Here is a 25,468-nt window from a genome sequence, read left to right on the forward strand (position 1 = left end):
TTTTGACTGAGATTGTGTTGACTCTATAGAAAAATTTGAGGAGAATTCAAATGTTAAAAATATTGAATCTTCTAACCCATAAACGTGGTATATCTCTCTACTTATTTAGGTCTTCTTTACTCAGTTTTGAGCTGTTACAAATAAAGCTTCCAGGAATATTCATGTATAAGCCTTTTTATGAATTCAGTTGTAAATTCAAGTATTTTTATGAATTCAGCTGAAAATTTGTATGAGCTTGGGATAGACAATGTTTTCATAGATACACCACCAAAAGTTTGATATCTATAAGGAAACATTGATAAACTGAGCTTCATTAAAATGTAAAACTTCTGCTGTTTGAAAGACACTGTTAAAAGAATACAAAGACAAGCCACAACTGAAAAATATGTTCATAACTGTTTTATGAATTCAGGTTTTATATTTTTCACTGTATATATCTTGCACATATTTTGTCAGATTCATTCCTAGGTATTTTATATTTTAAATATCTACTGTTAATGATATTTTTTTAAAATTCCAATTTCTAATTGTTGCTAATTAATTTTTGTTTGTTGACCTTGTATGCTACAACTTTGCTAAATCACTTCTTCATTTAGCATCTTTTTATTTAAAAGAAAAGCTTTTAATTTTCCATTAAATTCTCTACATAGGTTGTCATACTGTCTTGAATAAAGACAGTTTTACTTCTATTTTAGTTTCAATGCCTTTTATTTATTTTTCTTGCCTTATTTCAATGACTAGAGCCTCTAATACAACATTGAATAGAAAAAGTAAGTAAAGATATTCTAGTCTCATTTCTTATTGTAGAGTGAAAGCATTCAGTCTTCCATCATTAATTATTAATTATGATTTTTCCTGTAAGGTTTTTTTGGTAGATTCTTTTCATTAGGTTGAGAACGTTTCCTTTTATTTATAATTTTCCAAGAGCTATGATCAGGAATGGATGTCATATTTTATCAAATGTGTATTCTGCATCTTTTGAGATGATTATATAGTTTTTATTATTTAATTTGTTAATATGGTAAATTACATTGATTTTCTAATGATAAACTAGCCTTGCATTTTTTTTTTTCAAACAGGGTCTCACTTCTGGTGCCCAGGCTGGAGTGCAGTGGTGCAATCACAGCTCACTACAGCCTTGACTTCCAGGGCTCAGGTGATTCTTCCACCTCAGCCTCCTAAGTAGATGAGACTACAGGCACATACTGCCATGCCTAGCTAATTTTTTGGTATTTTCAGTAGGGATAGGGTTTTGCCATGTTGCCCACGCTGGTCTTAAACTCCTGAGCTGAAGCAATCCATCTCCTCTGGCCTCCCAAACTGTTTGAATTACAGGCATGAGCCACTGCACCCAGTCTACCTTGAATTCTTGAAATAAATTCCAGTTGTTCTTGATGCATTAGCCTTTTAGTATATTATTAGATTTGATTTGCTAAAATTTTGCTTAGAATTTTTGCTCTATGTTCGTGGGAGTTATTGACTTGTAGCTGTAGTTTTCTTGCAATGTATTTGTCCAGTTTTGATGTCAAAGTAACACTGGCTTCAAATAATGCATTCAGAAGTATTCCCTTTTCCTTGATTTTCAGAAAGAATTTATATAAAACTGGTAATATTTCTTCTTTAACCGTCTGATTGAATTTCACCCATGAGGCTATCTGGGCCTGGAAATTCTTTGTGGAATGGTTTTTAACTATGACTTAAATTTATCTAATAGATACAGGGCTATTTAGGTTATCTGTTTCTTCATGAGTAAACTGTGGTAGTTTGTGTCTTTCTAGGAACTTTTACATTTAATCAAAGTTGCCAAATGTATAAGTACAAAATTGTTCAAAATATTTCCTTATTATTTTAAACGTCTATAAACTCTGTAGTGACATCACCTCTTTTATTCCTGATATTGGAAATTTTTGTCTTCTCTCTTTGGGAGCTGGAGCCCTTATCTAGTACCACTCTACCACTTACTAGTTGTCTAAACAGTTTCTTCAGCTTTCATAGGTTTCTTCTACTTCTAATATTCAGTAAGTTTATTTGGTCTGCCTTTAGATTTATCTTTTTTTCAGGCTGGTAAATATGGACTTTTTGTTATGGAAAATTCTTTAAACATATACAGAATACAATAAGCCGCCGTTCATAACCCAGCTTCAGGAACACCTTTTTCAATAATATTTTATCTAGCATTACTGTTGAGTTTGAAGTAGGAGGTAAGGTTTCCTGTTTTAGCTCAGTCCACCATCATAGTAGAAAGTTCTTTGCTTTTAATATTTCATCTAGTCTCTTTCTAGACATTTCAGTTAGTCTTTTGATACTACAAATATTGCAGACATAGTTGTAGAATGCATTGCTGGAAGAGAAATTGCCAGATCAAAAGGCCTATGTATTTATAATTTATACATTACCAAGTTGTTTGTAGGAGGTTATACCAATCTATACACCTACCAACTCTAAAGATACATTCACTAGACTTTAGGTAACAGTAAAAGTAACACCTAACAATTTATTATGTTAAAAACTCTTAGAGGTAATGCTGATTGGCATATAAGTACCAACAAAACCTAGTTTAAGAAAGCAGGCATTTGAAAGTATATGTGTTATTAAAGTTTTATGTCTGGTAAGCTAGTAACACTTTTCAACAAAACATCTTAATAAAACTTCTTGGGCGTTCCTTGAGGTCTTCTCATTTCCTTTTTAGTTGTTGATGTGCCTCGTGTCTCTTAGCCATTGATGCAAACTCCTTTGGAACACTCAATTTGGCGGCAACCCTCAAATCATTTCTAGTCACATGTGTAATTGACACTCCAGTCCTTCCGGCTCTTCCTGTGCACCCTATTTAGTGTACATATTCTTCAGTGTTCCATGGAAAATTGTAATTATAGATATCTGTAATATCATGGACATCAAGACCTCAGGATGTTATGTCAGTAGCAATTGATATTCACTTGACCTATTTTAAAATTCTCTAATGCTCTCTCCCGACCAATCTCTCTGTTCTGTATCATCATGCAAAGACTCTACTGATATATTTCCAAGTATTAGGTCACTTGATAAATGATCTGCAACTGCCTTTTGGGAAATGAAGATAATCACTTTGTCTCTGGGTGAAATACTATCTAGAAAACTTTGGATATAAATTCATTTTTCTTCCTCTATGGTGATCATTATATTTGCTTCACTAAACTTAACAGCAACCAGATCCAGTGTACCAGCATAGACAAGCATGGGCTCTTTCAAATAAGATTGTGAGTCAATGAACTGAATATGGCCAAGTTGCCTGGTCATAATATTCTGCCTATCTGGGCGCACATCTAACAAAATCTTCATTATCTTGGGTTCAAACCCCATGTCCAGCATCTTTTCTGCTTCATCTAAAACCAAGTAGGTTACACTTCTCAGGCTGACAAAGTTATTCATTTGCAGATCATTCAATCTTTTGGGAGTTGCAATTATGATATCAACATCTTTCCTAAGGTCTTCTATTTGTTTGTCTCCATCTCCACCACCATATACACAAATACTTCTAAACTTTTATTGTATCACTCAGCTTCCACTTAAAGAGTTAGCTCCTGAGTGGGCATAAGGACTAACATGCGGTCGATTCCTTTTTCCTCTATGTGTTGGAAGTCCAGATGAATATATCCAGGCATTAAATAACATAATGTCTTTCCTGTACCAGTCTGGGCTACCCCTGTAAGATCTTTTCCTTGCAGAGCAATTGGCTGTGTCTGTGACTGAATAGGTGTTGGTTTTTGAAAACCTGCCTTTTTAATGTTTTCCACAACTTCAGAATAACATTGAAAGGCATCGTCAAATGTGCAACTAGGATTGGGGATAGGACGTTTCTTACCATTTTTCAAGTCATCACACATTACATTAAAATTTTCCTTCCTCCAGTTGTTTACTTGCTCTTGGAATATTGAACTTGTTGTTGACTCTTTGTAAAAGGTTTTTCCAATTGGTGATAAATCAGTTCTGCATTCTGGATTGTAATTTGTTTTTTAAAAAACACATTTATCTATTACTACTTTTGCTTTTGTTTGCATTGCCTTGCTGCCAAAAATGTTGACTAATGATTCCAGATGTCCTTTTCTTTATCTGGATTTTGATATTTGTTGTGCTTTGGCTATCCTTTATTTTTGACCCACCATGACTGATCACCACACCAACTAAGTTGTTCTTCAGTCCGAAACAGAGCAGTGGCTCCCAGTGACTAGCGGCCACAGCCTCCAGGGGTTTAGATGGGTCTCTTCGGTCCCCACTTCTGCCACCCCTATATCCTTCACAACCTCTTTGATTCAGTTCCTCTGCCAATCTCCTCTCTGGTGCTCAGGATACTTTTGAGCTTCGCCAGGTAGCAACCACCCAGATAACGGCATTGGTTCCTACTTTTTGTTAGATGAGAATAAGTGCATCTGACCAGCTCTGCACTACCTGACCATGCTGTTGTAGGACTGGTGTCAAGATTTATCTATTTTACTAATCTTCTTGTAGAACCAGTTTTTGGCTTCATTGATTTTCTCTATTGATTTTCTGTTTTTTATTTGAATGATTTGTATTTTGATCTTTATTATCCCCTTTCTTCTTACTTTGAGCTTTATTTTTGCTTTTTCTATACTATGGTTGACACAAACTCATTACTTTAAGACCCTTTTATTTCTCATATAGGCATTTAATATTAAAAATTTCCCACAGACTATTGCTTTAATGCCATGCCACAAATGATGTTATGTTGTTTTTATCTTTTTTTTGAAAGTTCAGAATACTTTCTAATTTCCATTTTGATTTCATCTTGACTCCTGTGTTATTTAGAACTGCATTATTTGCTTTCCAAATGTTTGGGTATTTTCTCATTTTTTATTGAATGCCTGACATTTAAATTTTTATGTTGTTGGATGCTGGATTTGGTTATATTGCTTAGAGAATGCTGGCCCTTTTGGATAGTAATTGAAGTTACTTGGTGATCCTGTTGATTCTTGTTTGATTCTCTTGAGCCATGTTTTTAAGCTCTTTGAGAGTGACTCTAAAGAAGCCTTTACTCTAGGGCTACCTTAGGCCACTATTCAGGCATCACCCATCTGGTCTCCCTCTGTTGAATAATCTATATATTCTGAAGGTTTCAATACTCTGGCTTGAGAAAATTCCAACAACTCCAAACAGTATGTGAACTCTGGTAAGTGTTCAGCTTACCCTTCCCTGGTACTTATTCTTTCCCCAACAGCTTCTCTTTGCCTGACCTCATGACGATTAATATTTGTCCAAAGACTTGAGGGGAATCCTATACAGATTTCTGGAAGTCTTTGTTTGCATAGTTACCTCTTCTCTTGTACTCTACTCTGCAAATTCTAGCTGTCTAGGTGCCCCTGAACTCTAACGTCTGTCTCTTCAACACAGTGAGACCACTGAATTGTTTCAGTTTCCCCTTCCTGTGCTGCAGTTTAGAAACTGCTTCAAGGCAGAAAAACAGGGTAATTGTAGCGTTTGCATTTCTTGTTTCTCTTCTCTTGAGGATCACAGTCCTGTGCTTCTGGTTATCTTATGTCTAAAATAGTTGTTTTATGTATTTTGTCAGGTTTTAAAACTGTTTTCAGCAGAAGGCTAATTTGAGCCTATGTTACTCCCTTGTGGTGGCAAACAGAAGTCTCATTATCTTTAGATTTGGGAATGCTATTAATTATAAAGTTAATCTCTAGTCATCTTCATGATATCTTAGTTTAGTTTAGTTTTAGTATTTATTACGTTATGTACTTCAAAGCAGGCAGTGCATTGGAAAGGACCCCAGGCTTGGGACCTGGAGCCCTGATTCTGGTACCACTGTGCACTTGCTGGTCGTCTAATCAGTTGCATAAACTCCTGGGGAGTCAGTTTTCACATCTGTAAATTAAGATGGTGGGACTCTTTAAGGTCTCTTCACTTTTGTGATTTAATAAGAGAACTCATATAATCCCACTTTTGTTCGAAGATTCCCAGAATACTTCTTGCATTTTTGATTCTAGCATTCTCTTGATTAAAGAAAAGAAGGAACTGGAAGATATTTAAGGAAATGAAGATAGAAATATCAAGATCAAATAAGGAAAGTGTGAAATAGTTGGCGAAAATTAGGATATTTTGGGGGTCCAAATAAAGGTGAAAGCAGCATGATTAAAATCCATGAATTTGTGCAGGTATAGACAGAGTGAACAGATAATAGAAACAGACTTCCTTGCAGTTGCTGTTTATGCTAGGAAATCTGGCATGGTGATTAGGGTATGACACACAAGAGAGAAATTTGAGCAGTACTAGGAAAAGAATTTGTAAGTCTCAAAACAAGGTTGGAGAACTCAAGTGCCAGACACATGATGCTGGTGTCACAGAGGAAAATGTCATTTCATTATCCTATAAAGGTGTCAAACCCACATATTTCATGCGGCTGAGCAGTTCTCTCTGGGAGATGGTTTTGCACAGCGAAGATTCAGATCCTGTGTCTTTTGAAAATAGGTACAGCTAGCATATTGAAAAAGCACAGCTTATAGATTAGTAAAAACACAACTTTGTTTTTCCACTGTCCTTTTACAGTGGGAAATTTAGTCTGTGGGGTAACTTTTCTGCTCTGCATGAGGACTCCAGGAGCGTATAAGTTCCTGCTTATTCTTAGGTGACAGGTGATCTACAGTAACTAAGTCACAAATAAGTTAGATGAGAAAATTAGAAAATCCAGTCCTGTGTAATATTCAAACCTTGGAACTTAATTTACTATTAAACCTCCTTCTCTCCCACCTCCATTTTCTCCTATCCTCCACTCCCTACTCTTGGGCTGGTTTTTAGGATGGAAGCCTGCAGTAAGGTAGAGGGTGGTAGTCCTTCTTCTTTTCTTTACCTCACATTTCTTCTCATCTTTGCCTATCTTGATAGCTGCTATTTTGATTCCATGGGGGTCCATGGGGCTGGGGGTGACAGGCAGAGGTGATGCATAGGACTTCTTACTTGAGCTGGCACTGTTGTCATTTGGTCTCATTCTGGTCTTACAGATGCATTTTCCCCTTGAGGTGTCATTTTCCTGGATTCTTCAGTGTTTTTCCTCTTTTTCTACAATTTCCTTGACTCAGCAACTTCTATTTCTTTGTTCTGATAGTCACCATGACTTCTTCCTTAGCTCCTAGACACCAAGCAGCATGTCTCAAAGCTCCTCCAGCCTCCTCCAGGTGGCTCTACTGGACTAACCCAAGACAGTCCCCATATTGGCTCACTTTGTGTGGTAGGGCACACAGCTCTTGCGAGGAACACTCATGCATCCATGGCCTGGGACTGGCGTAAGCCCCAAGGCAGCAGCACTCCAAAGAAGTCAGCCATTCTCATGCCTTTTAGATCCCCACCTGGTAGGAGTTAGACCTTGGCCATACCATCAATTTCATCTTTCTCAAAAGTAAATTGGGCTTCTAAGCCTCTCAGCCTCAGGAAACACTTTCACTGCTCTCTGAGGGATTCTCTCCTCCAAGCCCTTAGTTAGAAGTTTGCCCCTCCTCCCAACTCCCTGAGAGCATGGAAAGCTTGGCAAAATAATGCTTCCCCCTCCCCTCCATCAAGAGTTATCTTCTCTGATCTCTTTGTCTCCATTCTCTGACCCTTCTTCTGGGGCCCTCATGTAGCTGAGAAGCCCAACAGGCATACCCAGGTTCTCAAGGCCATTTATTTTGAAAATCTTCATAACATGTTTTGGCACCTTTCTCTGGAATTTTACGTCTATTATGTTTTGTTGCCTGGCGAAAACTTCAGTTTTCAGATTCTATTACACAAGTAATAAACAAACATGATTCATAAGCCAACCCTTGAACCACAGTCCAGTAGTGTAACATCTGGCTCTACTAAACATTTTGATTTCTGAGTGTCTTATTGTGTTAAAAAAAACTGTGTGGGTGGACAACTTGCCTAAGAGTTTTATTCAATATTTGACCAGCTATGCTATTCAGCACTTGTTAACTAGAGCTGTAGACCTACAAAGTTCATAAAATAATTTGGAATGAAATAGCTTACTGAGTGGATGTAGTAGTTTTTTTTATGTTGTAGTAGGTTTATTCTCCAAGGGTGTCATGTGGTTCTTGACCGCAAAGAAAGCAGTGAGTCCATGATCCACTTCCAGCACAAGAAAACAGTGAGTCCATGATTCTCTTTCCAGACAAGAGGGCAGGAAAGTTGCTCTGCAGTACTGACCCACAAAGAGACAAATTCTCCCAAATTAACTCCCTCACCAGCTGACCATTCTAAACACAGACTTAATGGACACCATAATAGCATGTTTCAGTGAGATTTGAAGGGAGGAAAGGGTGGTGGATGGTTCTATTTTCTGAGGTCAAAATATCTTTACAGGGTTGCTTGAGTCCAAAGCACAGAGAAAAGGGAAGGAAACACCACTGTGAGGTTCTCAGAGGTGGCATAACTAGATCATATGTGCTACTGGTTAGACTTGACTTTTGCAGTTAAGGTTGAGAGCCAAAGGTTGTGTGTTGTAGGGATTTCCCCCTAACTTTTGGTTTGTTTGCATAAAACGAGGGAGGGAAATAGTTGAATTAAATTTGAGAGACTTTATTTTATTTATTTGCAGACCTGAATCATGGAATTGGAAGATGCTTGCTTGATGTTTGATTTGCTGAAGTGGTGACTCTTTAAGCTGGCGTCTCCACCTGCTTTTACGATCCAGGTTCACTTTTGGAACCTGTAAAATAAAAGTTTCCTGCTTCCTTAAAGAGTCTAATTTTCTCTCCACTCCCCACCTTGCAGCCTCTTTGAGATTCATAAGCTTTGTGAGGTTATGGCAGCTGAGAACTTATGATCAAGCTTTACTTCCTATAGTTTCTGTTACAAAGACAATAGGCATTTGTTGGCTTTTAAAAAATACATAAGCATGTATTTTTTAATATGCCACCAGTTGTACAAAATATCCTATAATTTCAGAGGGCTCAAAGACCTCCTGAACACCATGCATGAACCTGGAAGGGGTTTCTCTCAACTTTAGATGACTCATGGGCTCTTTTTCTATCCTGCTGGATATCTTAATCTCTCTTAGAATCACCGTTTTAGAGTTCTGAGGGGACTTAGAGATCATCTATATTTTATAGAAAATTTAAGTGGTATATTAATCAACTTTCCCAAAGTTACGCAACAGTCTTTACAGATTCCGAGCAAGAACTCAGGTGGCTGAATTTCCTGTTCACGCCTGTTCTTTCCGCTATATTGTCAATGGCTTGAATTTTCTCTACTTTGTCCCATTCCCTTAAAGACAGTAACCAAAACCATAAAACAAATGCCAGTATAACAAACTCTGCCAAGGTACTTTATATTCTTTTGCATATACTGATATCATGCTGCTTCTATTTTATATTAGTTCTTGGCTAAAAAAATACTTATACAATTGCTGTGAACCCAGATTTTTGCCAACTATTATAAATGATATAGAAGAAAAAGCTACATCACCTCTCATTTCTAGCAGTTTCAAATTTACTGGGGAGACAAATATGACTCATGTTTAATCTGTGGTCAGCTGTAGCCGTAGAACATTTTTTTTCCATATTTATTCTTTGTGGGTATAATAGTAGGTATATATATGTGTGGGGGTACATGAGATACTTTGATATAGGCATGAAATACATAATAATCACATCATGGAGAATGGGGTATCCATCCCCTCAAGCATTTATCCTTTATGTGACAAACTAATTATACCCTAGTTATTTTTAAAAGTACAATTAAATTACTTTGACTATAGTCACCCTGTTGTGCTATTAAATGCTAGTTATTATTCATTCTTTCTTTTTCTTTTGTACCCATTAACCATCCCCACCTCCCCCAACCCTGGGACTTTTAAAGATGCATCTGTAACTAGTGATTTCCAAGCATCCGTTCCATCCTATAACCTATCCCTCTTTGAGTTCTTCTATAGTTCATCTGGATCAAGAATGATTTGTGAGATCAGAAGGGATATAGGAGAATTCAAAGGTGATTTATTGGTAAATGTAATTACCAATAATTTAAAAGCTCAAAGAGTACAAGGTAAATAGTGTCATTATTTTCTAGGTGGGGAAACTGGAGCTTAACAAGATTGCATGACTGTCCAGGATTTCTCAGTTTGTAGTAGTTGGAGTGGAGTAGGGTCTTGCAGTGAAAGTAGCTGGTGTCAGAGCCCACAGGGCTCCTTCCAGTCTATGCGAGTAAGCATATAATAATGTGGGCAAGAGCAAATAAGCCAAAACAGGCCTTACTATAAATTATTGTTTTTGTCAATACAGTGAGGTTATGACACCTCAAAATAGCTGACTGAGAGTTGTTTGCATATGCCAACTGTCCTGTGTGAACTTCCTAAAGCTGTGTGAATTTTTATGCGAGCAGCAGCCTTATGATGGTGAAGGAGGGATCACAAGGGTAAGTAATGGATGGCATAGACTCTTGAGATATCTTTGTTGAATTCACCTCTTTTTATCCAAGAATTGGGCCTGATGCAAAAACAAATGTATCAGAGACTTGAAGTCTCAGGACCTTAGCTGAAAAAGGAATTTATCATCCACAGTTGTCATCTAAAGACAGGTTCCCAGGTAAGCAAGTCTTGGCAAACGGGATAATGAGACTGCAGGGTTTTTTTTTTTTTTTTTTTTTGTTTGTTTGTTTGTTTTGAGAAGAAAGTTGTTTGCTGGGATCTATGCTGTCATCAGACTCAGGCAGTGTTTGCAGAGAGTAAACCTGACATCTTCTCGTCTGCTCAGGGTATTCTTGTCCCTACGCTTTTCCCTGTAAGTCACCAGTGTGTGGTGGGATAATGTTACTCTTTGTATTTTGTGTGGTGGGATAATATCACTCTTTGTATTTTGCCATGGAGTTGGAGGAAGAATCAGTAGGGATTTGATACATTTACCCATATATAATTGACAGTTGTTTTGTTCAATCAGCATGTACCCATATTGTTTACTCCCAAGGGTGTCCAAAATAAAACTTTTTGTAAGTTTTTAGCTAGGAAGAAGAGGAGGCATGTGAGAAAAAGAAAAATATATAGACATTCTTCCACCGACTTTTACTTTAGTGGAAGATGAAAGCAATGGACCATTCCCAAAGAAGTAATCCTGGCTTTATAAAGACCTGGTTGTCAAAAGACTGATGTTGCATATTTGCTATATTTGTTTCTGTTCTGTTTGTAAAAGGTTTTAAATGTTTACGATGTAATAAAGCAAATATTATTTTGTGGTTTAAAAGTAAAGAGTGTGCTTGTATTTTAGGTCTTAAGAGAATTCCAAGGTGCCATGATAATTGGAGTGTGTTGGTGTGATGGGGTGGGCAGTGAGGAAGATGAGAGGAAATTTCCTCCAACACATCAGGCTAACTTACAAGCCATCATCTCTCAATACTTTTTTTATTCCACTGGGTTGAGATAAAAATAAATAAAAATTTCCCCAAAATGTATTTCAGGGCCCTGTTAGCATCCCAGCTGGAACCAACGTTCGCCAGATATGTTTTCCCTTGTTTTGATGAGCCAGCTCTGAAGGCAACTTTTAATATTACAATGATTCATCATCCAAGTTATGTGGCCCTTTCCAACATGCCAAAGCTAGGTAAGTAATGCTTTCTGTCTGTATCTAGCTGTCTATCTATATAAGCTTTGTAATCACATTTACACCAGTAGCTTTTCTAGGCAGTGTATTATGGTGTATTATAATTACAGTCTACTATAATTAGGTAGAGCAGTCACCTGGGGTATGTATCAGCATCCACATCTTGGAGATAGTAAATCCTGATTCCTTTCGTATTAGAAGCTGGGGATATTATACTCTTCTTATATATAGGCAGTCTGCCTGCCCCTTAGTTTGGGCTTCAACTGTTGATCATTAGTGATAACAAGCTGGCGGGCTTAGGCTGAATCTGATGCACAGCTGTGTTTCATTTGGCTCGTGTGCCTTTTTTTCTTTGGATTAAACCAGTTTCCAATTTAAAAATATCCAGAGATTTTAAATAAAAATTTAAATGTGAAAACTTAGAAGTTCTAACAACACTGGACCTACAGCTCTTGCATGGCAGTGATCAGTTACATTTGAGAAGAGGCTTTAAGTCTCAGGACCTTAGTTGAAAAGGGAATTTAGCCTCCACAGTTGTCATCTAAAGGCAGGTTCCCAGGTCAACAAGTCTTGCTGTCTCCAGCAGGAGGTTGGCTGCCTCCTGCAGCCTCTTCTCAGACGATCCTCACCACTCCCTATTAGCATACACCAACCCATTTCACATCAAGTGCCTGGCCCTTGTAGGCATTTGAGTTTGTGATTTCAGCTTTAAAGGCCCCAGGTTGCTTCCACTAAAGTCTTAGTTGAAACCTGAGAGTAGTAGAATTGCACCTTGTTGACCTACCACGGGGCCTGGGCAGCTCTAGATTAAGTGTTGTGAGAAATGGGCTGGACTAGAAAACAATAGAATTAGGTGGGAGAGAAAGGAGGCAGATTGGGGGCTAAGCTTATAGTGCTCGTGGATTTGGTCCTCAATCAAGCCCGTATTATTCAAAATGCTGATTCAGGCCCAAGATGCTGTTCTGAGATTTTCCTAATGTAGTTTTGGATAGCTTAGGAGTAGTTGGAGAAATCTGAACTGCTAGACTATGAGGAATAGCTGGAAAGGAGTAGCTGGGTGACAATTGACTTGACAAATTATTTCAAAGACATGTTATTGCTTAGATTTGCTGTGATTTGAACTAAAATAAAATTCTCTAGGTCAGTCTGAAAAAGAAGATGTGAATGGAAGCAAATGGACTGTTACAACCTTTTCCACTACGCCCCACATGCCAACTTACTTAGTTGCATTTGTTATATGTGACTATGACCATGTCAACAGAATGGAAAGGGGCAAGGAGGTGAGTGAGGAAGATTCTGTAGGTAAGGGAGAGTGTACTGGCTACAGATCATTCATCTATTCTTTCTGCATTCAGTGGTTATGCCTGCATATCCCCAAATCTCTTCCTAGTTCTCTCTCTCAAGCCCTGTAAAAGTTCTTAGTGTGGCTTTGCAGAATGGGACATAACATTTCCTGTTGCCATTCTTTGGATAGGGTTTCATGGAAAGAGTCCATGTTAAGCCCACTCCTCAAGGCAAGGTCTGTGTCCCCTCTTCCCAGTGTGTTTCTGCTTTTGCAGAAGACAGGAGAGAATGGGGAGCACTGCTGCACTGGCACCTTGATGTTTGAGTTTAGTATGTGATGTGTACTTAGCCCGGGGTTAATGGTGTCTTGAAGCTTGGGTGATACTCAAAACAGTTAGCAACCAGCATGGCCAGGCATCAATGAGTCAAAACAGACACCAGCCAGGGACAACTGCTATGGCTGAAATGGTGCATGCAGGTTAAAATATTATCCCTATTGTTCTGTGAAAGGGCCATATAAACAAATCGACCCCCAAATGCAGAAGGAGCTGAGAAACTGAGGAAGGAGGCAGACAAATCTAGTTTGTTGGTTTGGAATGTTTTATTAGTGGAACTTAAAGACAGAAGCATGGTCTTGGGTGGCTGCAAGACAAGTAGATCTTTGCTCTGTAACTCTCCAGACCCAGGGCTTATATCTTGGGGGAAAGCATGCATGCTCTGGAAGGAATGTGTAGTTGGCCACATCACAGCCTATGATTTCCAGAACAACAAGGGTGGTTTTGAAGGAAACTTACAATGAATAGGTGTTTCTACAAAATGAGTTAACACATTAACTAGACATTTAGAGGCACTCTCAGACTCAAGGTTAGTCAGAAGTTACATAGTAGATTAGCATTTAAAATAAAGTCACTCTTGTCCCCATACCTATCCAGAAGCTGAACTGCCATGTTCTTCAGTTCTGGAGCATGGAACACTTTTTCTGAGTTGTGTAAAGTCAGCACTCTGTCCTGAAATAGCTGGTTTTCACCCAATTACCCCCTTTATAATAATCCTTTAGGAAAATATGGAGGTTATACTGGCAGTGCTTTATATACTCGTTCACTCCCTATCACAGCAGGCCTTAGGCCCAGTTCTTTCTAGACATGTAGATTTCATCAAGCTGAGAAAAATCAGGCCCTATAGCTCGCTAACATACTCTCCTGGGCCCGAGATCTTCCAGGCTTGCACCACTGACATGTGGAGAAAAGGAAGCTGTGGGTGAGCCAAGCCTCTCATCAGGGGAGAATCACTCAAAGCTACTCCTCCTTCACAACTCCTAACCTAGTGATGAATTAATAATATTGTGTTGGCTGAGCGATTCTCAAAGCTCCTCCTAACTTAATGAATTAATAATACTGTGTTAGATGCAAATGACAGCTTGTTATCTTCCTGAGCTATTGGCTTCAGTCTGATTTTCCTATTGAATAATTACTAGTAGATCCTTGTCACCTACAAATATAACACTGGCCAAGTTAAATGTGCATGGCTTATATTGTTAAATCTGCTCAGGCACGAAATGTAAGCACGTGCTTTGAGCTTGGTAAGGAGGAATGGGCCCCATGGCTCCCATAGGTAATGACACACTGAAGGTGATTCCTTGGCATCCATTGTCTCAAGTGCCTTGTTGTGGTCAGTGCATCTGCACAGTCAGCAATTCTTGTAGAGGGATGATATCGATTTATCTGTGAAAGATCACCCTGAAAAGGATGCCAGCTGCCATAGAAGCAACAAGGAAATGGAGCATACCTAAGAAAGTCATGTTCTTAGCCAGCACACTGAAGTTTGGCATGAGTCTATCAGTGGAATGTGAACATTTGGCTACAGCTCAGCTTTACAAAGTTAATGAGTCCATTATAGACTCTGCAGAGGAACAAAAATGTGCACTTGGAATAGAGTCCAGCCCATTTACAAATTTCTTATTAAGTAACAGATAAAGATTTCGTGAAATGGAAAGTGTGGTTAATGTGCAGCATGAGAATAAACATGAGAAACATGTAAGTAGTTCAGAATTTACATAATTCTAGAAATACTTTTAAGCAGAAATAAAAGCAAAGTAAGACGAATATGTTCTTGGAGGGCACAAATCTGTAAATACTGTGATTCTTCCATTTCCTTAACATTTTCTCCAATATTTTGCAGGGCGTTCTTTCTTAAATTAACTGCATTCACAACAGGACAAATATTTTAATTATCTCACTTGGTAACTTTCATTCCAAGATCTTTAAGTTTTATGCATGTTCTTTAACATTAATGCTGGCAATTCTATTAAAAATTGCTTACCTTTTTTTTTTTTAGAATTTACAGTACTTTCAATTTACAGTAATAATTAATGTTAAAACAATAGGATATTACTCACCAAAATCACATAAATCAGCTCCAATTATCCAAACAATAGTGTGGTCACACAAAACGGACAAAACATGGCAGAGATTTCCTTTTACTTGCTAAAGTGGAAGTGTCATTTGGCAATAGAAAAACAAGAGAATTATAATTTACTTGCTTTGACAGTTTTAAAATTATGAGACATTTGATGAACTTTTTTAAATTAGGAGAATTAACCTTATTTCAAATTTTGAAAGTAAAGTAGAACTATTAATGTTCTAACTGCCAAACCATTTTAAATTTGCATGATTTAAATATGCTTGATATGTACCATACTATATAACCCCCACTCACAGTGCAATTCTGTTTTGGATCATTAGTAATATATCCTGAAATGGGAAGCAAGGGCCCAAAGTGCACAAAATGCCTATAGAATCTACACTTACTGTAGGGGTAGATGGTGGTACGACCCATTCCAAGGGTTGTTTTATGATTCCAGATTGTACTTGCTATTGTCAAAGATTGAAATAACACACTTTCGGGGGAATCACTGTTCATAACTTAGTGAACAGCCTTCAGGGGTTTTCTCAGGACATGTAAGCGTGCAGGCATTTTATTATGTAGCTTCTTCTGAAAAGGTAAGACTTTGGTTCAGCAGCAGGGAATTGGAGCAAGCAGACTACCTCTTTCCAAAATAACTACTCGTTTTCCTAATCACTGCTTAACTGTTTTGATTTAGATACGCATCTGGGCCCGGAAAGATGCCATTGCAAATGGACGTGCAGACTTTGCTTTGAACATCACAGGTCCCATCTTCTCTTTTCTGGAGGATTTGTTTAATATCAGTTACTCTCTTCCAAAAACAGGTGAGGTAATCTTTTCCTTTCAGTGCATTTGGTTTCCTGTTATTTGGGCCCTTGGTTGAGGCCTCAAGATACACAGACAAACCCGTAAGGATCCACCGTCACCATTTAGCTGCTGTTTTGGAGTTAGCCTCCTGACCTATGTCTTATACCTTCTGAAACACACAGAGGCCCGCCTGCTCTTTCTCTGTACAGAGCCATGTGCTCAGCAGCTGCTGAAGAGCTCTCAGACTTTTTAGGTCTCTCCTGGCTACTCAATGGCAGCCTCCCATCCTCTAGACCCTACTTTCTCTTTTGTGTTCGGGACTTTTCTCTCATACTGCAAGTCTGCAGTGCTGTGTCTGAATCACTTTAGCTAGTGGGCTTTCAGAAATTACTTCAGTTTCCTTTAGTAAGTTTTTTTTTTTTTAATATCCATTAGCTGTGAATCACTGAATTAGGACTTAGTGGTCCCAACTGTGAATTTTCATTATATGAAATTGGAATCATATGTGAATATAATATGATCCTTAAGGAAATACGTAAATATTTAACCTTCCACAGATCTTTGTGGTATGTTCTTAAAATTGTATGAGCCACTCAGCTCAGAAAGTTGTTCACTGTTTTTTCTCTAAATTGAAAGTATCATGTAAATGTATTTTGTTCTTCTGACATATTAGTTGAAGACTTGGAAAAAGTATGCTCTGCCTATACTGGCAGATAGTGGAAGAAGGTGGGGAGTAAATATTTGGGAGCTTGAGCCTTCTGAACCCCAAGAAGCCAGGGTCTCTGCAGCTTGAGCATTCTGGCTAAGGAGGAATGGGGAATGAAGGGATGCAAACCAGCCTCAGCCCATTCAGAAATCCTGGAGGTAACACCTATCATTCAGGGAGTTGGAGGCAGCAGGAGCTCAGGCATGGAGACCAAGCTCCTGGCATTTCTGGGGCTGGAGGCTCTCAAGACGCCGCTTGTCTTGGCAAGAAAAGTTCTATTTGTATTTATTTAGATGAGAAGTCCAGAGTCATCCTTGACACCCTGTCCCCTTGAAGCACACCCTCGATTTAATTACTCACCTTATCATCGCCTACATCCATCCGTCCACTCACTTCTTACTGTCCCCCTAGTTCTCCCTAGTTTTCATCATCATCACCACAGCTGTACTCTCATAGCTTCTCCACATTCCCTCCAAGCCATCCTTCATATGAAGTCAGAAGGATCTTTCCAGAGAAAATCTGATCACGTTACTGTTCTCTTTAAAACCTCTGTGTGACCTCCCATTTCCCTGAGGGTTAAGTCCGAAGTCAATACCATGTCTTTATAAAGGTGCTTCTCTTACCACCCTCTCAGGGCTTTTGGCAGTTCCTGAGTGGGAAGGATGCTCTAGCACTGTCTCTGCTCCACTCCTATGCGTTCACCTTCCTCTGGTCTCCTCCAGGCTCTTACACATGCAGTTTGCACATCCTGAAATGGCTTCTGTCCACTGGTTAATTCAATTCTGTTTCTTAGCTCAGTGCCTCCTCATCCAGGAAGCCTTCCCTGACTTCTTTACTCACACTTCCACAGCATCCTGCGTATTCCTCCATCTGAACTCTTGACCAATTGTATTTTAATTATCTCCCTCATTAGATCTTGGAGTTAGGATCTGAAGGGTCTTTTTCTTTGTGCCTCTAGAACCTATGGCAGTCAGGTGGTCAACAGTAAACTTTTTGGGGAATGGAGGAAATAAATATATGTGATTAGTTCAGTAATTCCATTTAAATTCTCACCAGATTATTAACTCCTGGACATCAAGGATACATTTGATACTTTCTTTGTAACCTTCATATCATCTCAACTGATGTTACCCTATGAGCGCCCATAGGAGGTACTCAATCAAAACCTTATTTTTATTGATAGGCGATTAAAATAAAGAATTCCTCTATTATTGGGTTTTTAGGAGAAAGATAACTAATGTTTCTTAATTGCTTTAACTCTTTGCTGAGTCACAAACAACAAAACAAAACAAAACAAATGCCTCCCCTAGCAGCATTTCCCACATATGCCATACCCTTACCCTCAGTGAGTTGGGTGAAAAACGACTTGGTTTATTTCTCCTGTGTTGTTCTTTTAGCTTATTTTCTTGTAGCTTTCTCAATGAATTCTAAACTTTAGAATCTAAGATTATATGAACTGTGTTCATGTATCCCTTATATGGAACAGTATTTTTACTCATGTTGCTATCATTTTAATTCACTCTTAAGTCAAAAGTTGGACTGAATGTCAAAATATTGTAGTGACTGGTAGAGCTAGGTGTTTGGGTTATTATTGTGCCAGTTGACACTTTCCCTGTAGGCTATATGCCAGATTTCCTATGCCTATACCAATATTAATTATTGGACTCCTATGTATTTTAAAGATATATCATTTTGATTTTTGATTTTTGATAGTTAATGATGAACATTTTAAATAAGATTTTTGGCTGTTTGAAGTATTTCTTTGGTATATTGTTCACGTTTGGCTTTTTCTCTATTTTGTCAGAGTTCTTTAAATACTGAAAAGGTGTCTAATTGTTTGTGATATATACTTTAAATATTTTTCCCTAGATTATTCTTTGCCTTTCAAATTTGTTTATAGTGTGTTTTGGTGAACTATTTATTTTTATTTATTCATTTTTTGAGACAGCATCTCACTCTATCACCCAGCCTGGAGTGCAGTGGTGCAATCCCCCCTCACTGACACCTCTGCCTCCTAAGTTCAAGTGATTCTCCTGCTTCGGCCTCCCCAGTAGCTGGGATTACAGGTGCGCACCACCACGCCCAGCTAATTTTTCTATTTTTAGTAGAGACAGGGTTTCACCATGTTGGCCAGGCTGGTCTTGAACTCCTGATCTCAAGTGATCCGTCCGCCTAGCCCTCCCAAAGTGCTGAGATTATGCGCATGAGCCATCATGCCTGGCTAAAGTATTTAAAATAAATAGACTATTTTTAGAGCAGTTTTAGGTTTACAGGAAGGTTATGCAAAAAATGCAGAGAGTTCCCATATATTCTCTCTTTCCTTCCTTCTCCTTCCTTTCTCGTGTTGTCAACATCTTGTATTAGTGTGGTACACTTGTTACAATATTGAAACATTATTGTTAACTAACCTCCCTAGTTTATCTTAGGGTTCAGTTTTTGCATTGTACAGCAATATGGGTTTTGGCAACTGTATAATGACCAGTATTGACAATTACAGTATCCAGAATGGTTTCACTGCCATAAAAATCCCCTGTGCTCCATCTATTTATCCTCCTCTACTTCCCCCGAATCCCTGACAACCACCAATCTTTTTATTATCTTTATAGTTTTGCCTGTTCCAGAATGTCATATAGTTGGAATTGCATAGTATGTAGCTTTCCCAGACCAGCTTCTTTCACTTAGCAACACGCACTTAAAATTTCCCATAACTTTTCCTAGCATGATACATCATTTCTCATCACTGAATAATACTCTGTTGTATTGATGTACTGCAGTTTGTTTATCTATTAGCCTATTTAAGGGCATCTTGGTTGCTTCCAACTTTTAGCAATTATGAATAAAGCTTCTATAAACATTTGTGTGCAGGTTTTTGGGTGGGCATAAGATTTCTGGTCATTTGGGTTAATTCCAAGGAATGTAATTGTCAGATCTTATGGTCAACCTATAGTGACTGTACCATTTTGCATCCCCACGAGCAATGAATGAGTTCCTGTTGCTCCACATCCTCATCTGCATTTGGTGTTGCCAGTGTTTTGGATTTTAGCCATTCTAGTAGGTGTGTGGTAGTATCTCATTGTTTTAATTTAAAATTCTCTAATGACAATTGATGTTGAGCATCTTTTCATATGTGTATTTGCCATTTATATATCTTCTTTAGTGAGGTGTATGTTCAGATCTTTTGCCCATTTTGTAGTTGGGTTGTTTGTTTCCTTACTGCTGAGTTATAAGCATTCTTTGTATATTTGAATACAAGTCCTTTATCAAGAATATTTTATTTTAACATAGTCAAAATAATTTATTTGCTGGCTTTTGTCTTTGGCATTAGTCTTTAAAAAGCTTTCTCTCCCTTCAGGTTACAAATATACCCTTGTATTTTTTGATAATTTTATGATTTCATTTTGAGATATTTAAAAAATCCCATTTTTTGGAAAAGGTTATTTTATTTTCTCCTCCATTTAAATCCACTTAGATATAATTGCCTTGCCTAGTTTTGACAACCATGCAATGGAAAACTGGGGACTAATGATATTTGATGAATCAGGATTGTTGTTGGAACCAAAAGACCAACTGACAGAAAAAAAGACTCTGATCTCCTACGTGGTCTCCCACGAGATTGGACACCAGGCATGTGGTAAAATGTTCTTTTTATTTCACGTGAAGTTATTCTCCAGGTGCGCTACCAAAATAGCATAAAAACCCCAATAAGACCCTGCCATATACCATATTTTAAAAAGAAAAACATCTCAAAGTATGACGGTGAGTAAAAATGGGGAAGACTCAGATTCAGGGTGGATTTGAGCTACTGGTGACAGATCATAGGGAGGAGACCGTACAGTTTGGCTGAGGGCTGGGTATTCACATCCAACCATTAACTTTGCTCCACAAAGTCCTCTTCAGGAAAAGTTAAGCCATGCAGACACAGGAGTATTTTATTTTCATTTCACCTAAAATAAGGGCTATTCAAAAGGATCACTGAAAGATACCCACATTTCATCAGCAGATGGTTATAAATTTCTAGTTGTTGTTGCTGTTGTTGGAGAGAGGTTAAATGGATACAGGTAATATATTAGCAAGGTGGCAATAATTAACCCTTGAGCTGCATTCCCAATAGTTGTGTAAATGACAATTCATTTAATCAGATCTATTTGCTTTTGCACTGGGATTTTAGAAGTTTAGCTGTTTAATTTGATGAAGATTTTCATATCTGCATTTCAGTGTCTGCTCCATTAATACAAGTCTGTTAAGAAAGAAATAATCTCAACGATGTTATCTTAGTAATGTGGCTCCATAAGAAGTTTTGGAAAAGAGCAGTTTACTAGGATTGATTAATACCCTGGTGCACAGTAAAACACACACATTCACAAGTTTTATTAAGTCACCCGAAGTGTCATTTTTTATTATAGCCTAAGTGACACATTGTTTTGCAATACAGGCTATTAGTAATTATAGCTGTTATAAGAATTTGGTTAAATACCAGGGCTTGGGTTTGTTAGTTTGGAAATCATTGTTTTTCTTTCCTAATCCTGTTCATCATCCATTTGACACTGCTTTATTTTTTTCTGTTCAGTTCAAACAGAAAATAATTACAGCTGAACCATATTGCAGAACATATAATTATTTGAGTGATTTGTACATGGCACAGATCAAATTATTTTCTTAAAATATAAACAACTGCTTAAAGTAAAATCCAGTGGCAGCCTACTTAGAGTATAAGGTGCTAGAATTAGTAGGTGGCAAGTCAGCATTCAGGGCTTCTGTTTTATGGAACTAAAAACAACTTTTGGGCCAAGTGGACAGTTTAAGAAATGCTATTCTAACTGACCTTGTGTTGAAACATCGCAGTTTGAAAACAAAAATTGCTTTTAATAATTGAACATGGAATATTTCTGAGAAATGCATGACTAATACCTCCTTATGTGAAAACAACAACTTGCTTTTTTGGTGTCCTGTCTTCAAGTTTTGTTATTGATGGCAAATAAATTTTAATTATGTCTTTTGACCTTACATTTACTTAACATGCAATTACAATGAATATAACTTAAAAATTAAATTTAAGAAAGCTCTTTTTTTCTTCTCATATCCAAAAGTGGTTTGGAAACTTGGTTACCATGAATTGGTGGAACAATATCTGGCTCAACGAGGGTTTTGCATCTTATTTTGAGTTTGAAGTAATTAACCACTTTAATCCTAAACTCCCAAGAGTAAGTATGTTTACTAAGTTTATTTAACATTTTTCTCTTAATTATAAAAGTAATGCATATTCATTCTTGTAAATGTATAAAATACAGGAAAATACAAGAAATAATAAATTACCTATAATACCAAAAATAATTTGTGTTAGCTTTTTGATATTTTTTTTAATTCCAGGCTTTTTATCTATTGTAAATGTTTTTGAAAGTCGGCATTACATAAAATTTTGTATTGCTTTTTTTACTTCATATTCTACTTCATATTTCTACATATTCATATTTCTGCTTCATAATGCTGAGCATTTCTACAAATCATTAGATCTTTTTTAAAAAGATTTTAAATGACTGCCTAAGATTATTTTCACTTATTCCTACTACATGTATTTCTTAGTCCTGCTATATAGACTATATATATATAGTCTAGGTCTTGCTCTGTCACCCAGGCTGGAGACAGGGTCTCGCTCTGTCACCCAAGCTGGAGTGTGGTGGCGCGATCTTGACTCAATGCAGTCTTGACCTCCTGGGCGCAAGCAGTCCTCCCACCTCAGCCTTCCAAATAGCTGGGACTACAGGTATGTGCCACCCTGCCCAGATAATTTTTGTATCGTTTGTAGAGATGGGATTTCGCCATGTTGCCCAGACTGGTCTCAAACTCCTGGACTCAAGGGATCCACCAGCCTCGGCCTCCCAAAGTGCTGGGATTACAGGTGTGAGCTACCGCACCCAACCTAGACTATATTTTAAAGCAACTGTAACAGCAGTGTATGACTTTTATGATAAGTAATATGCTACTTCATATTTAATATTATTGCTGATAGTTTTGCTAATTTGAGTAAATAATAATATTGAAAAATAAATACATCCATGTGCAGATCTAATTCTTTCAACTGTAGGTTTTACTTCTGATATTTAATTTATTTATAGTAATTATGTAGTGCTTTTAGAATGCCATGGTAAAACCAAATTGATTTGATTTAGATATGTAAATGTTTAGACTTCATGTTATCTTTTGATAGAAACCTCACTTCTTTTATAAACCAGAGGTCCTTTCTTAGTTTGCATCTTCTTCCCCTCCTCTTCTGTCTCCCGTAACCTCTCTGGTCCTCAGGATTGCTCCTTCCTGCCTCTCTTTGCTGGTCCCCGTCTCATCTCAGCTGCCAGTTGTTCCAAGGCTGGATTACTGACCTCTTTTCTCCTCCCTACCTTCACTCGTTCAAAGGATTTATTAATATTGAAATGCTATCTCTACTTGCTGGATCTTCTTTACAGGCTAAATCTATTCATTCTGAAGGAGATTCTAAGATGATATTCTTTCTATTATTTTGGAAGTAAGCTTTCCTTCTTTTATGAAAGTTGACAATCGATGGTAGGTAAATGGTACTTGTTTTGGTCGATAGTTTGGCAGGAAAAAAAAGTTGACAAGCCTATCTTAGGGCCACAGAAACCTTTTAAAATATCTCTTTTTGTCTGTTTGTGAAATTATAGCATCTGGCAAGCACTGATGTAGTGCAGGCTTTTAACACCGGAGTTCCATGCCACCTCCCGGCACTTTACAGACATGCTATAAGAGGCCCCCAGCCCAGTCACTCCGCAGCGCCTCTCTCTTCCTCCCCAAGGACTATGCACAGGCCCTGCTTGTCCTGGAGGAAAGTTTGGACGTCATTATATAGATCAGGAGACTGAAGTACTGAAAGGTTAAATGACTTGCCCAAGGTCATTTGCCCAACTGGGACAGGCCTGATTTTATAACCAGCTGTCTTGGTCTAGTCTGATGACAAGGATGACGATAACAACAATAATACTGTATTTACCATTCAGTGAGTACTTAGAACTTAAGTGCCAGGCAGTGTGAGCGCTTATACATACATCGTCTTACTCAGTCCTCAAACCAACCATATGAGTGCTGTCGTTGTTTGTATTTTACACGTGAGGAAACTGAGGTATAGAAGCATTAAGTAAGTTGCTCAAGCTCTCATAGTTATTAAACGTCAGAACTGAGATTCAATTCCGGGTCACGCCAACTGCGAAGCCCATGCTTTTAACCACTGTGCTCTATAGCAAAAACACACCGGAGTGTTCTTATCCTCAAGAAGCTAATCTTGTGTGTGTGTGTGTGTGTGTGTGTGTGTGTGTGTGTGTGTCTTTATCTACATATAGTATGTGTTTATTGTCTTAGCTCTCTCCAACAGTCTTTCCACTTGCTCTATGCCTACAAAATTGTTTGTATGTCTCTTTCATAACTTTTATTCACTCATGGTTAGTGCCATCTCTAACTTCTTTTAAAAGCAGTTGGGTATGTCCTAAATTAACTCTGTGGATAGAGTAAATAAGGCAAGAAATTTGATTTACATAAGACAATGACATTTACTCTATTTTCTTGAGTAGATAGAATACATCATGAGCATCAATTTCAGTTACCTCTTATAACAACTAAAGTGGTTGTTATTATCAGTATCTTGCAAAACTTGCCAAAAACATATTCCTCATATTTTTGAAGCTAAGATTACAACGTTAGTCTCTTTTTCTACCTTTTAATTATTTCTTTTTATCGTTAGTTTCTTAGCCACTCTTTTCTATATCTCTTAGTTGCTTGTGGAGCTGAGTGAAAGCATCAGATCTTGGCGCTTGTGGACATTGCCACGTTCTTTGTTTTTAAAAAGTTTAAACTCTCCTTTCAATGATTTTTGGAGATCAAGAACTTTAACCTCCTTTTAATCTAGTAATGTGATTGAGATTGAGTAACAGAATCATAGACCCTTATGCAGAAACAGATTTTCAATTTTTTCTGTTTCGAGGTCTCATTTCAGCTGATATGAATGGATTATGCTCAAGGGGTCAGAACATTAAGGACAAAGGCTTTCTGGAACTCTGAAGCTCTAGCCCTGACATTGCCACTCACTGACTTTCCTCCAACTTCCTGCTGCCTGATCTAAGAAAGCAGCAGACTTGGTGAAGGGAAAAAGTACATATGAGCACTGCAGCCATCAGATGTTGCTCTGCCTTTACTATGATGGTAAGCTGAGGCAGGCAGATGAACACCTCTGAGCTTTAGTTCCTCATTTGTAAAACGGGTTCACGCAGTCATTCAACAGATGATAATGGCATCTGCTAGGTACTGTTGAGACAACTACCACTAACTAGGCACTAGTTTTATGTACTTAAATAGAATTATTTATATTATCTCATTCAATCCTCAGGACAATTCTGAAGGATAATAATAAAAATAATGATAAGTAATCACCGCAATGGTTAACCCTTATTGAGCATGTCCTATTTGCTATCCGTTGTGCCTGGAACATCATGAAAATTAGTTTAGTCCTCATAATAATCCATTGATTATTTTGTTGTTGTTGTTTTACCCATTTTCAGATGGCAACTGAGTTTCAGAGAGATAAAGTTGGTGGTCTTTGATGAGTCACATAACTCCTAAAGGGCTGAGGAAGGATTCATACACAGGCACTTTAACTCCAAATCCTGTGTTTTTAATCATCATGATATTCTATACAAATTTATTACAA

General features: G+C 37.7%; 1 protein-coding gene and 1 pseudogene across 1 annotated transcript in view; one reads left to right on the plus strand and one right to left on the minus strand.

Annotated features, from left to right (window-relative positions):
• The window catches only part of LVRN (laeverin), a 65,295-nt gene that overhangs the window by 9,393 nt on the left and 30,434 nt on the right, over positions 1–25,468 (plus strand). The window contains exons 2-6 of the mRNA XM_055299082.2: positions 11,419–11,561; positions 12,702–12,841; positions 15,946–16,072; positions 20,231–20,385; positions 21,849–21,962. Of these exons, the coding sequence (XP_055155057.1) occupies positions 11,419–11,561; positions 12,702–12,841; positions 15,946–16,072; positions 20,231–20,385; positions 21,849–21,962 (679 nt within the window). The remainder of the gene's footprint in view (positions 1–11,418; positions 11,562–12,701; positions 12,842–15,945; positions 16,073–20,230; positions 20,386–21,848; positions 21,963–25,468) is intronic.
• On the minus strand, positions 2,640–6,985 carry LOC129457632 (probable ATP-dependent RNA helicase DDX43; annotated as a pseudogene).

The sequence above is a fragment of the Symphalangus syndactylus genome, chromosome 11 (genome assembly GCF_028878055.3).
Source record: "Symphalangus syndactylus isolate Jambi chromosome 11, NHGRI_mSymSyn1-v2.1_pri, whole genome shotgun sequence".
Taxonomy (NCBI): domain Eukaryota; kingdom Metazoa; phylum Chordata; class Mammalia; order Primates; family Hylobatidae; genus Symphalangus; species Symphalangus syndactylus.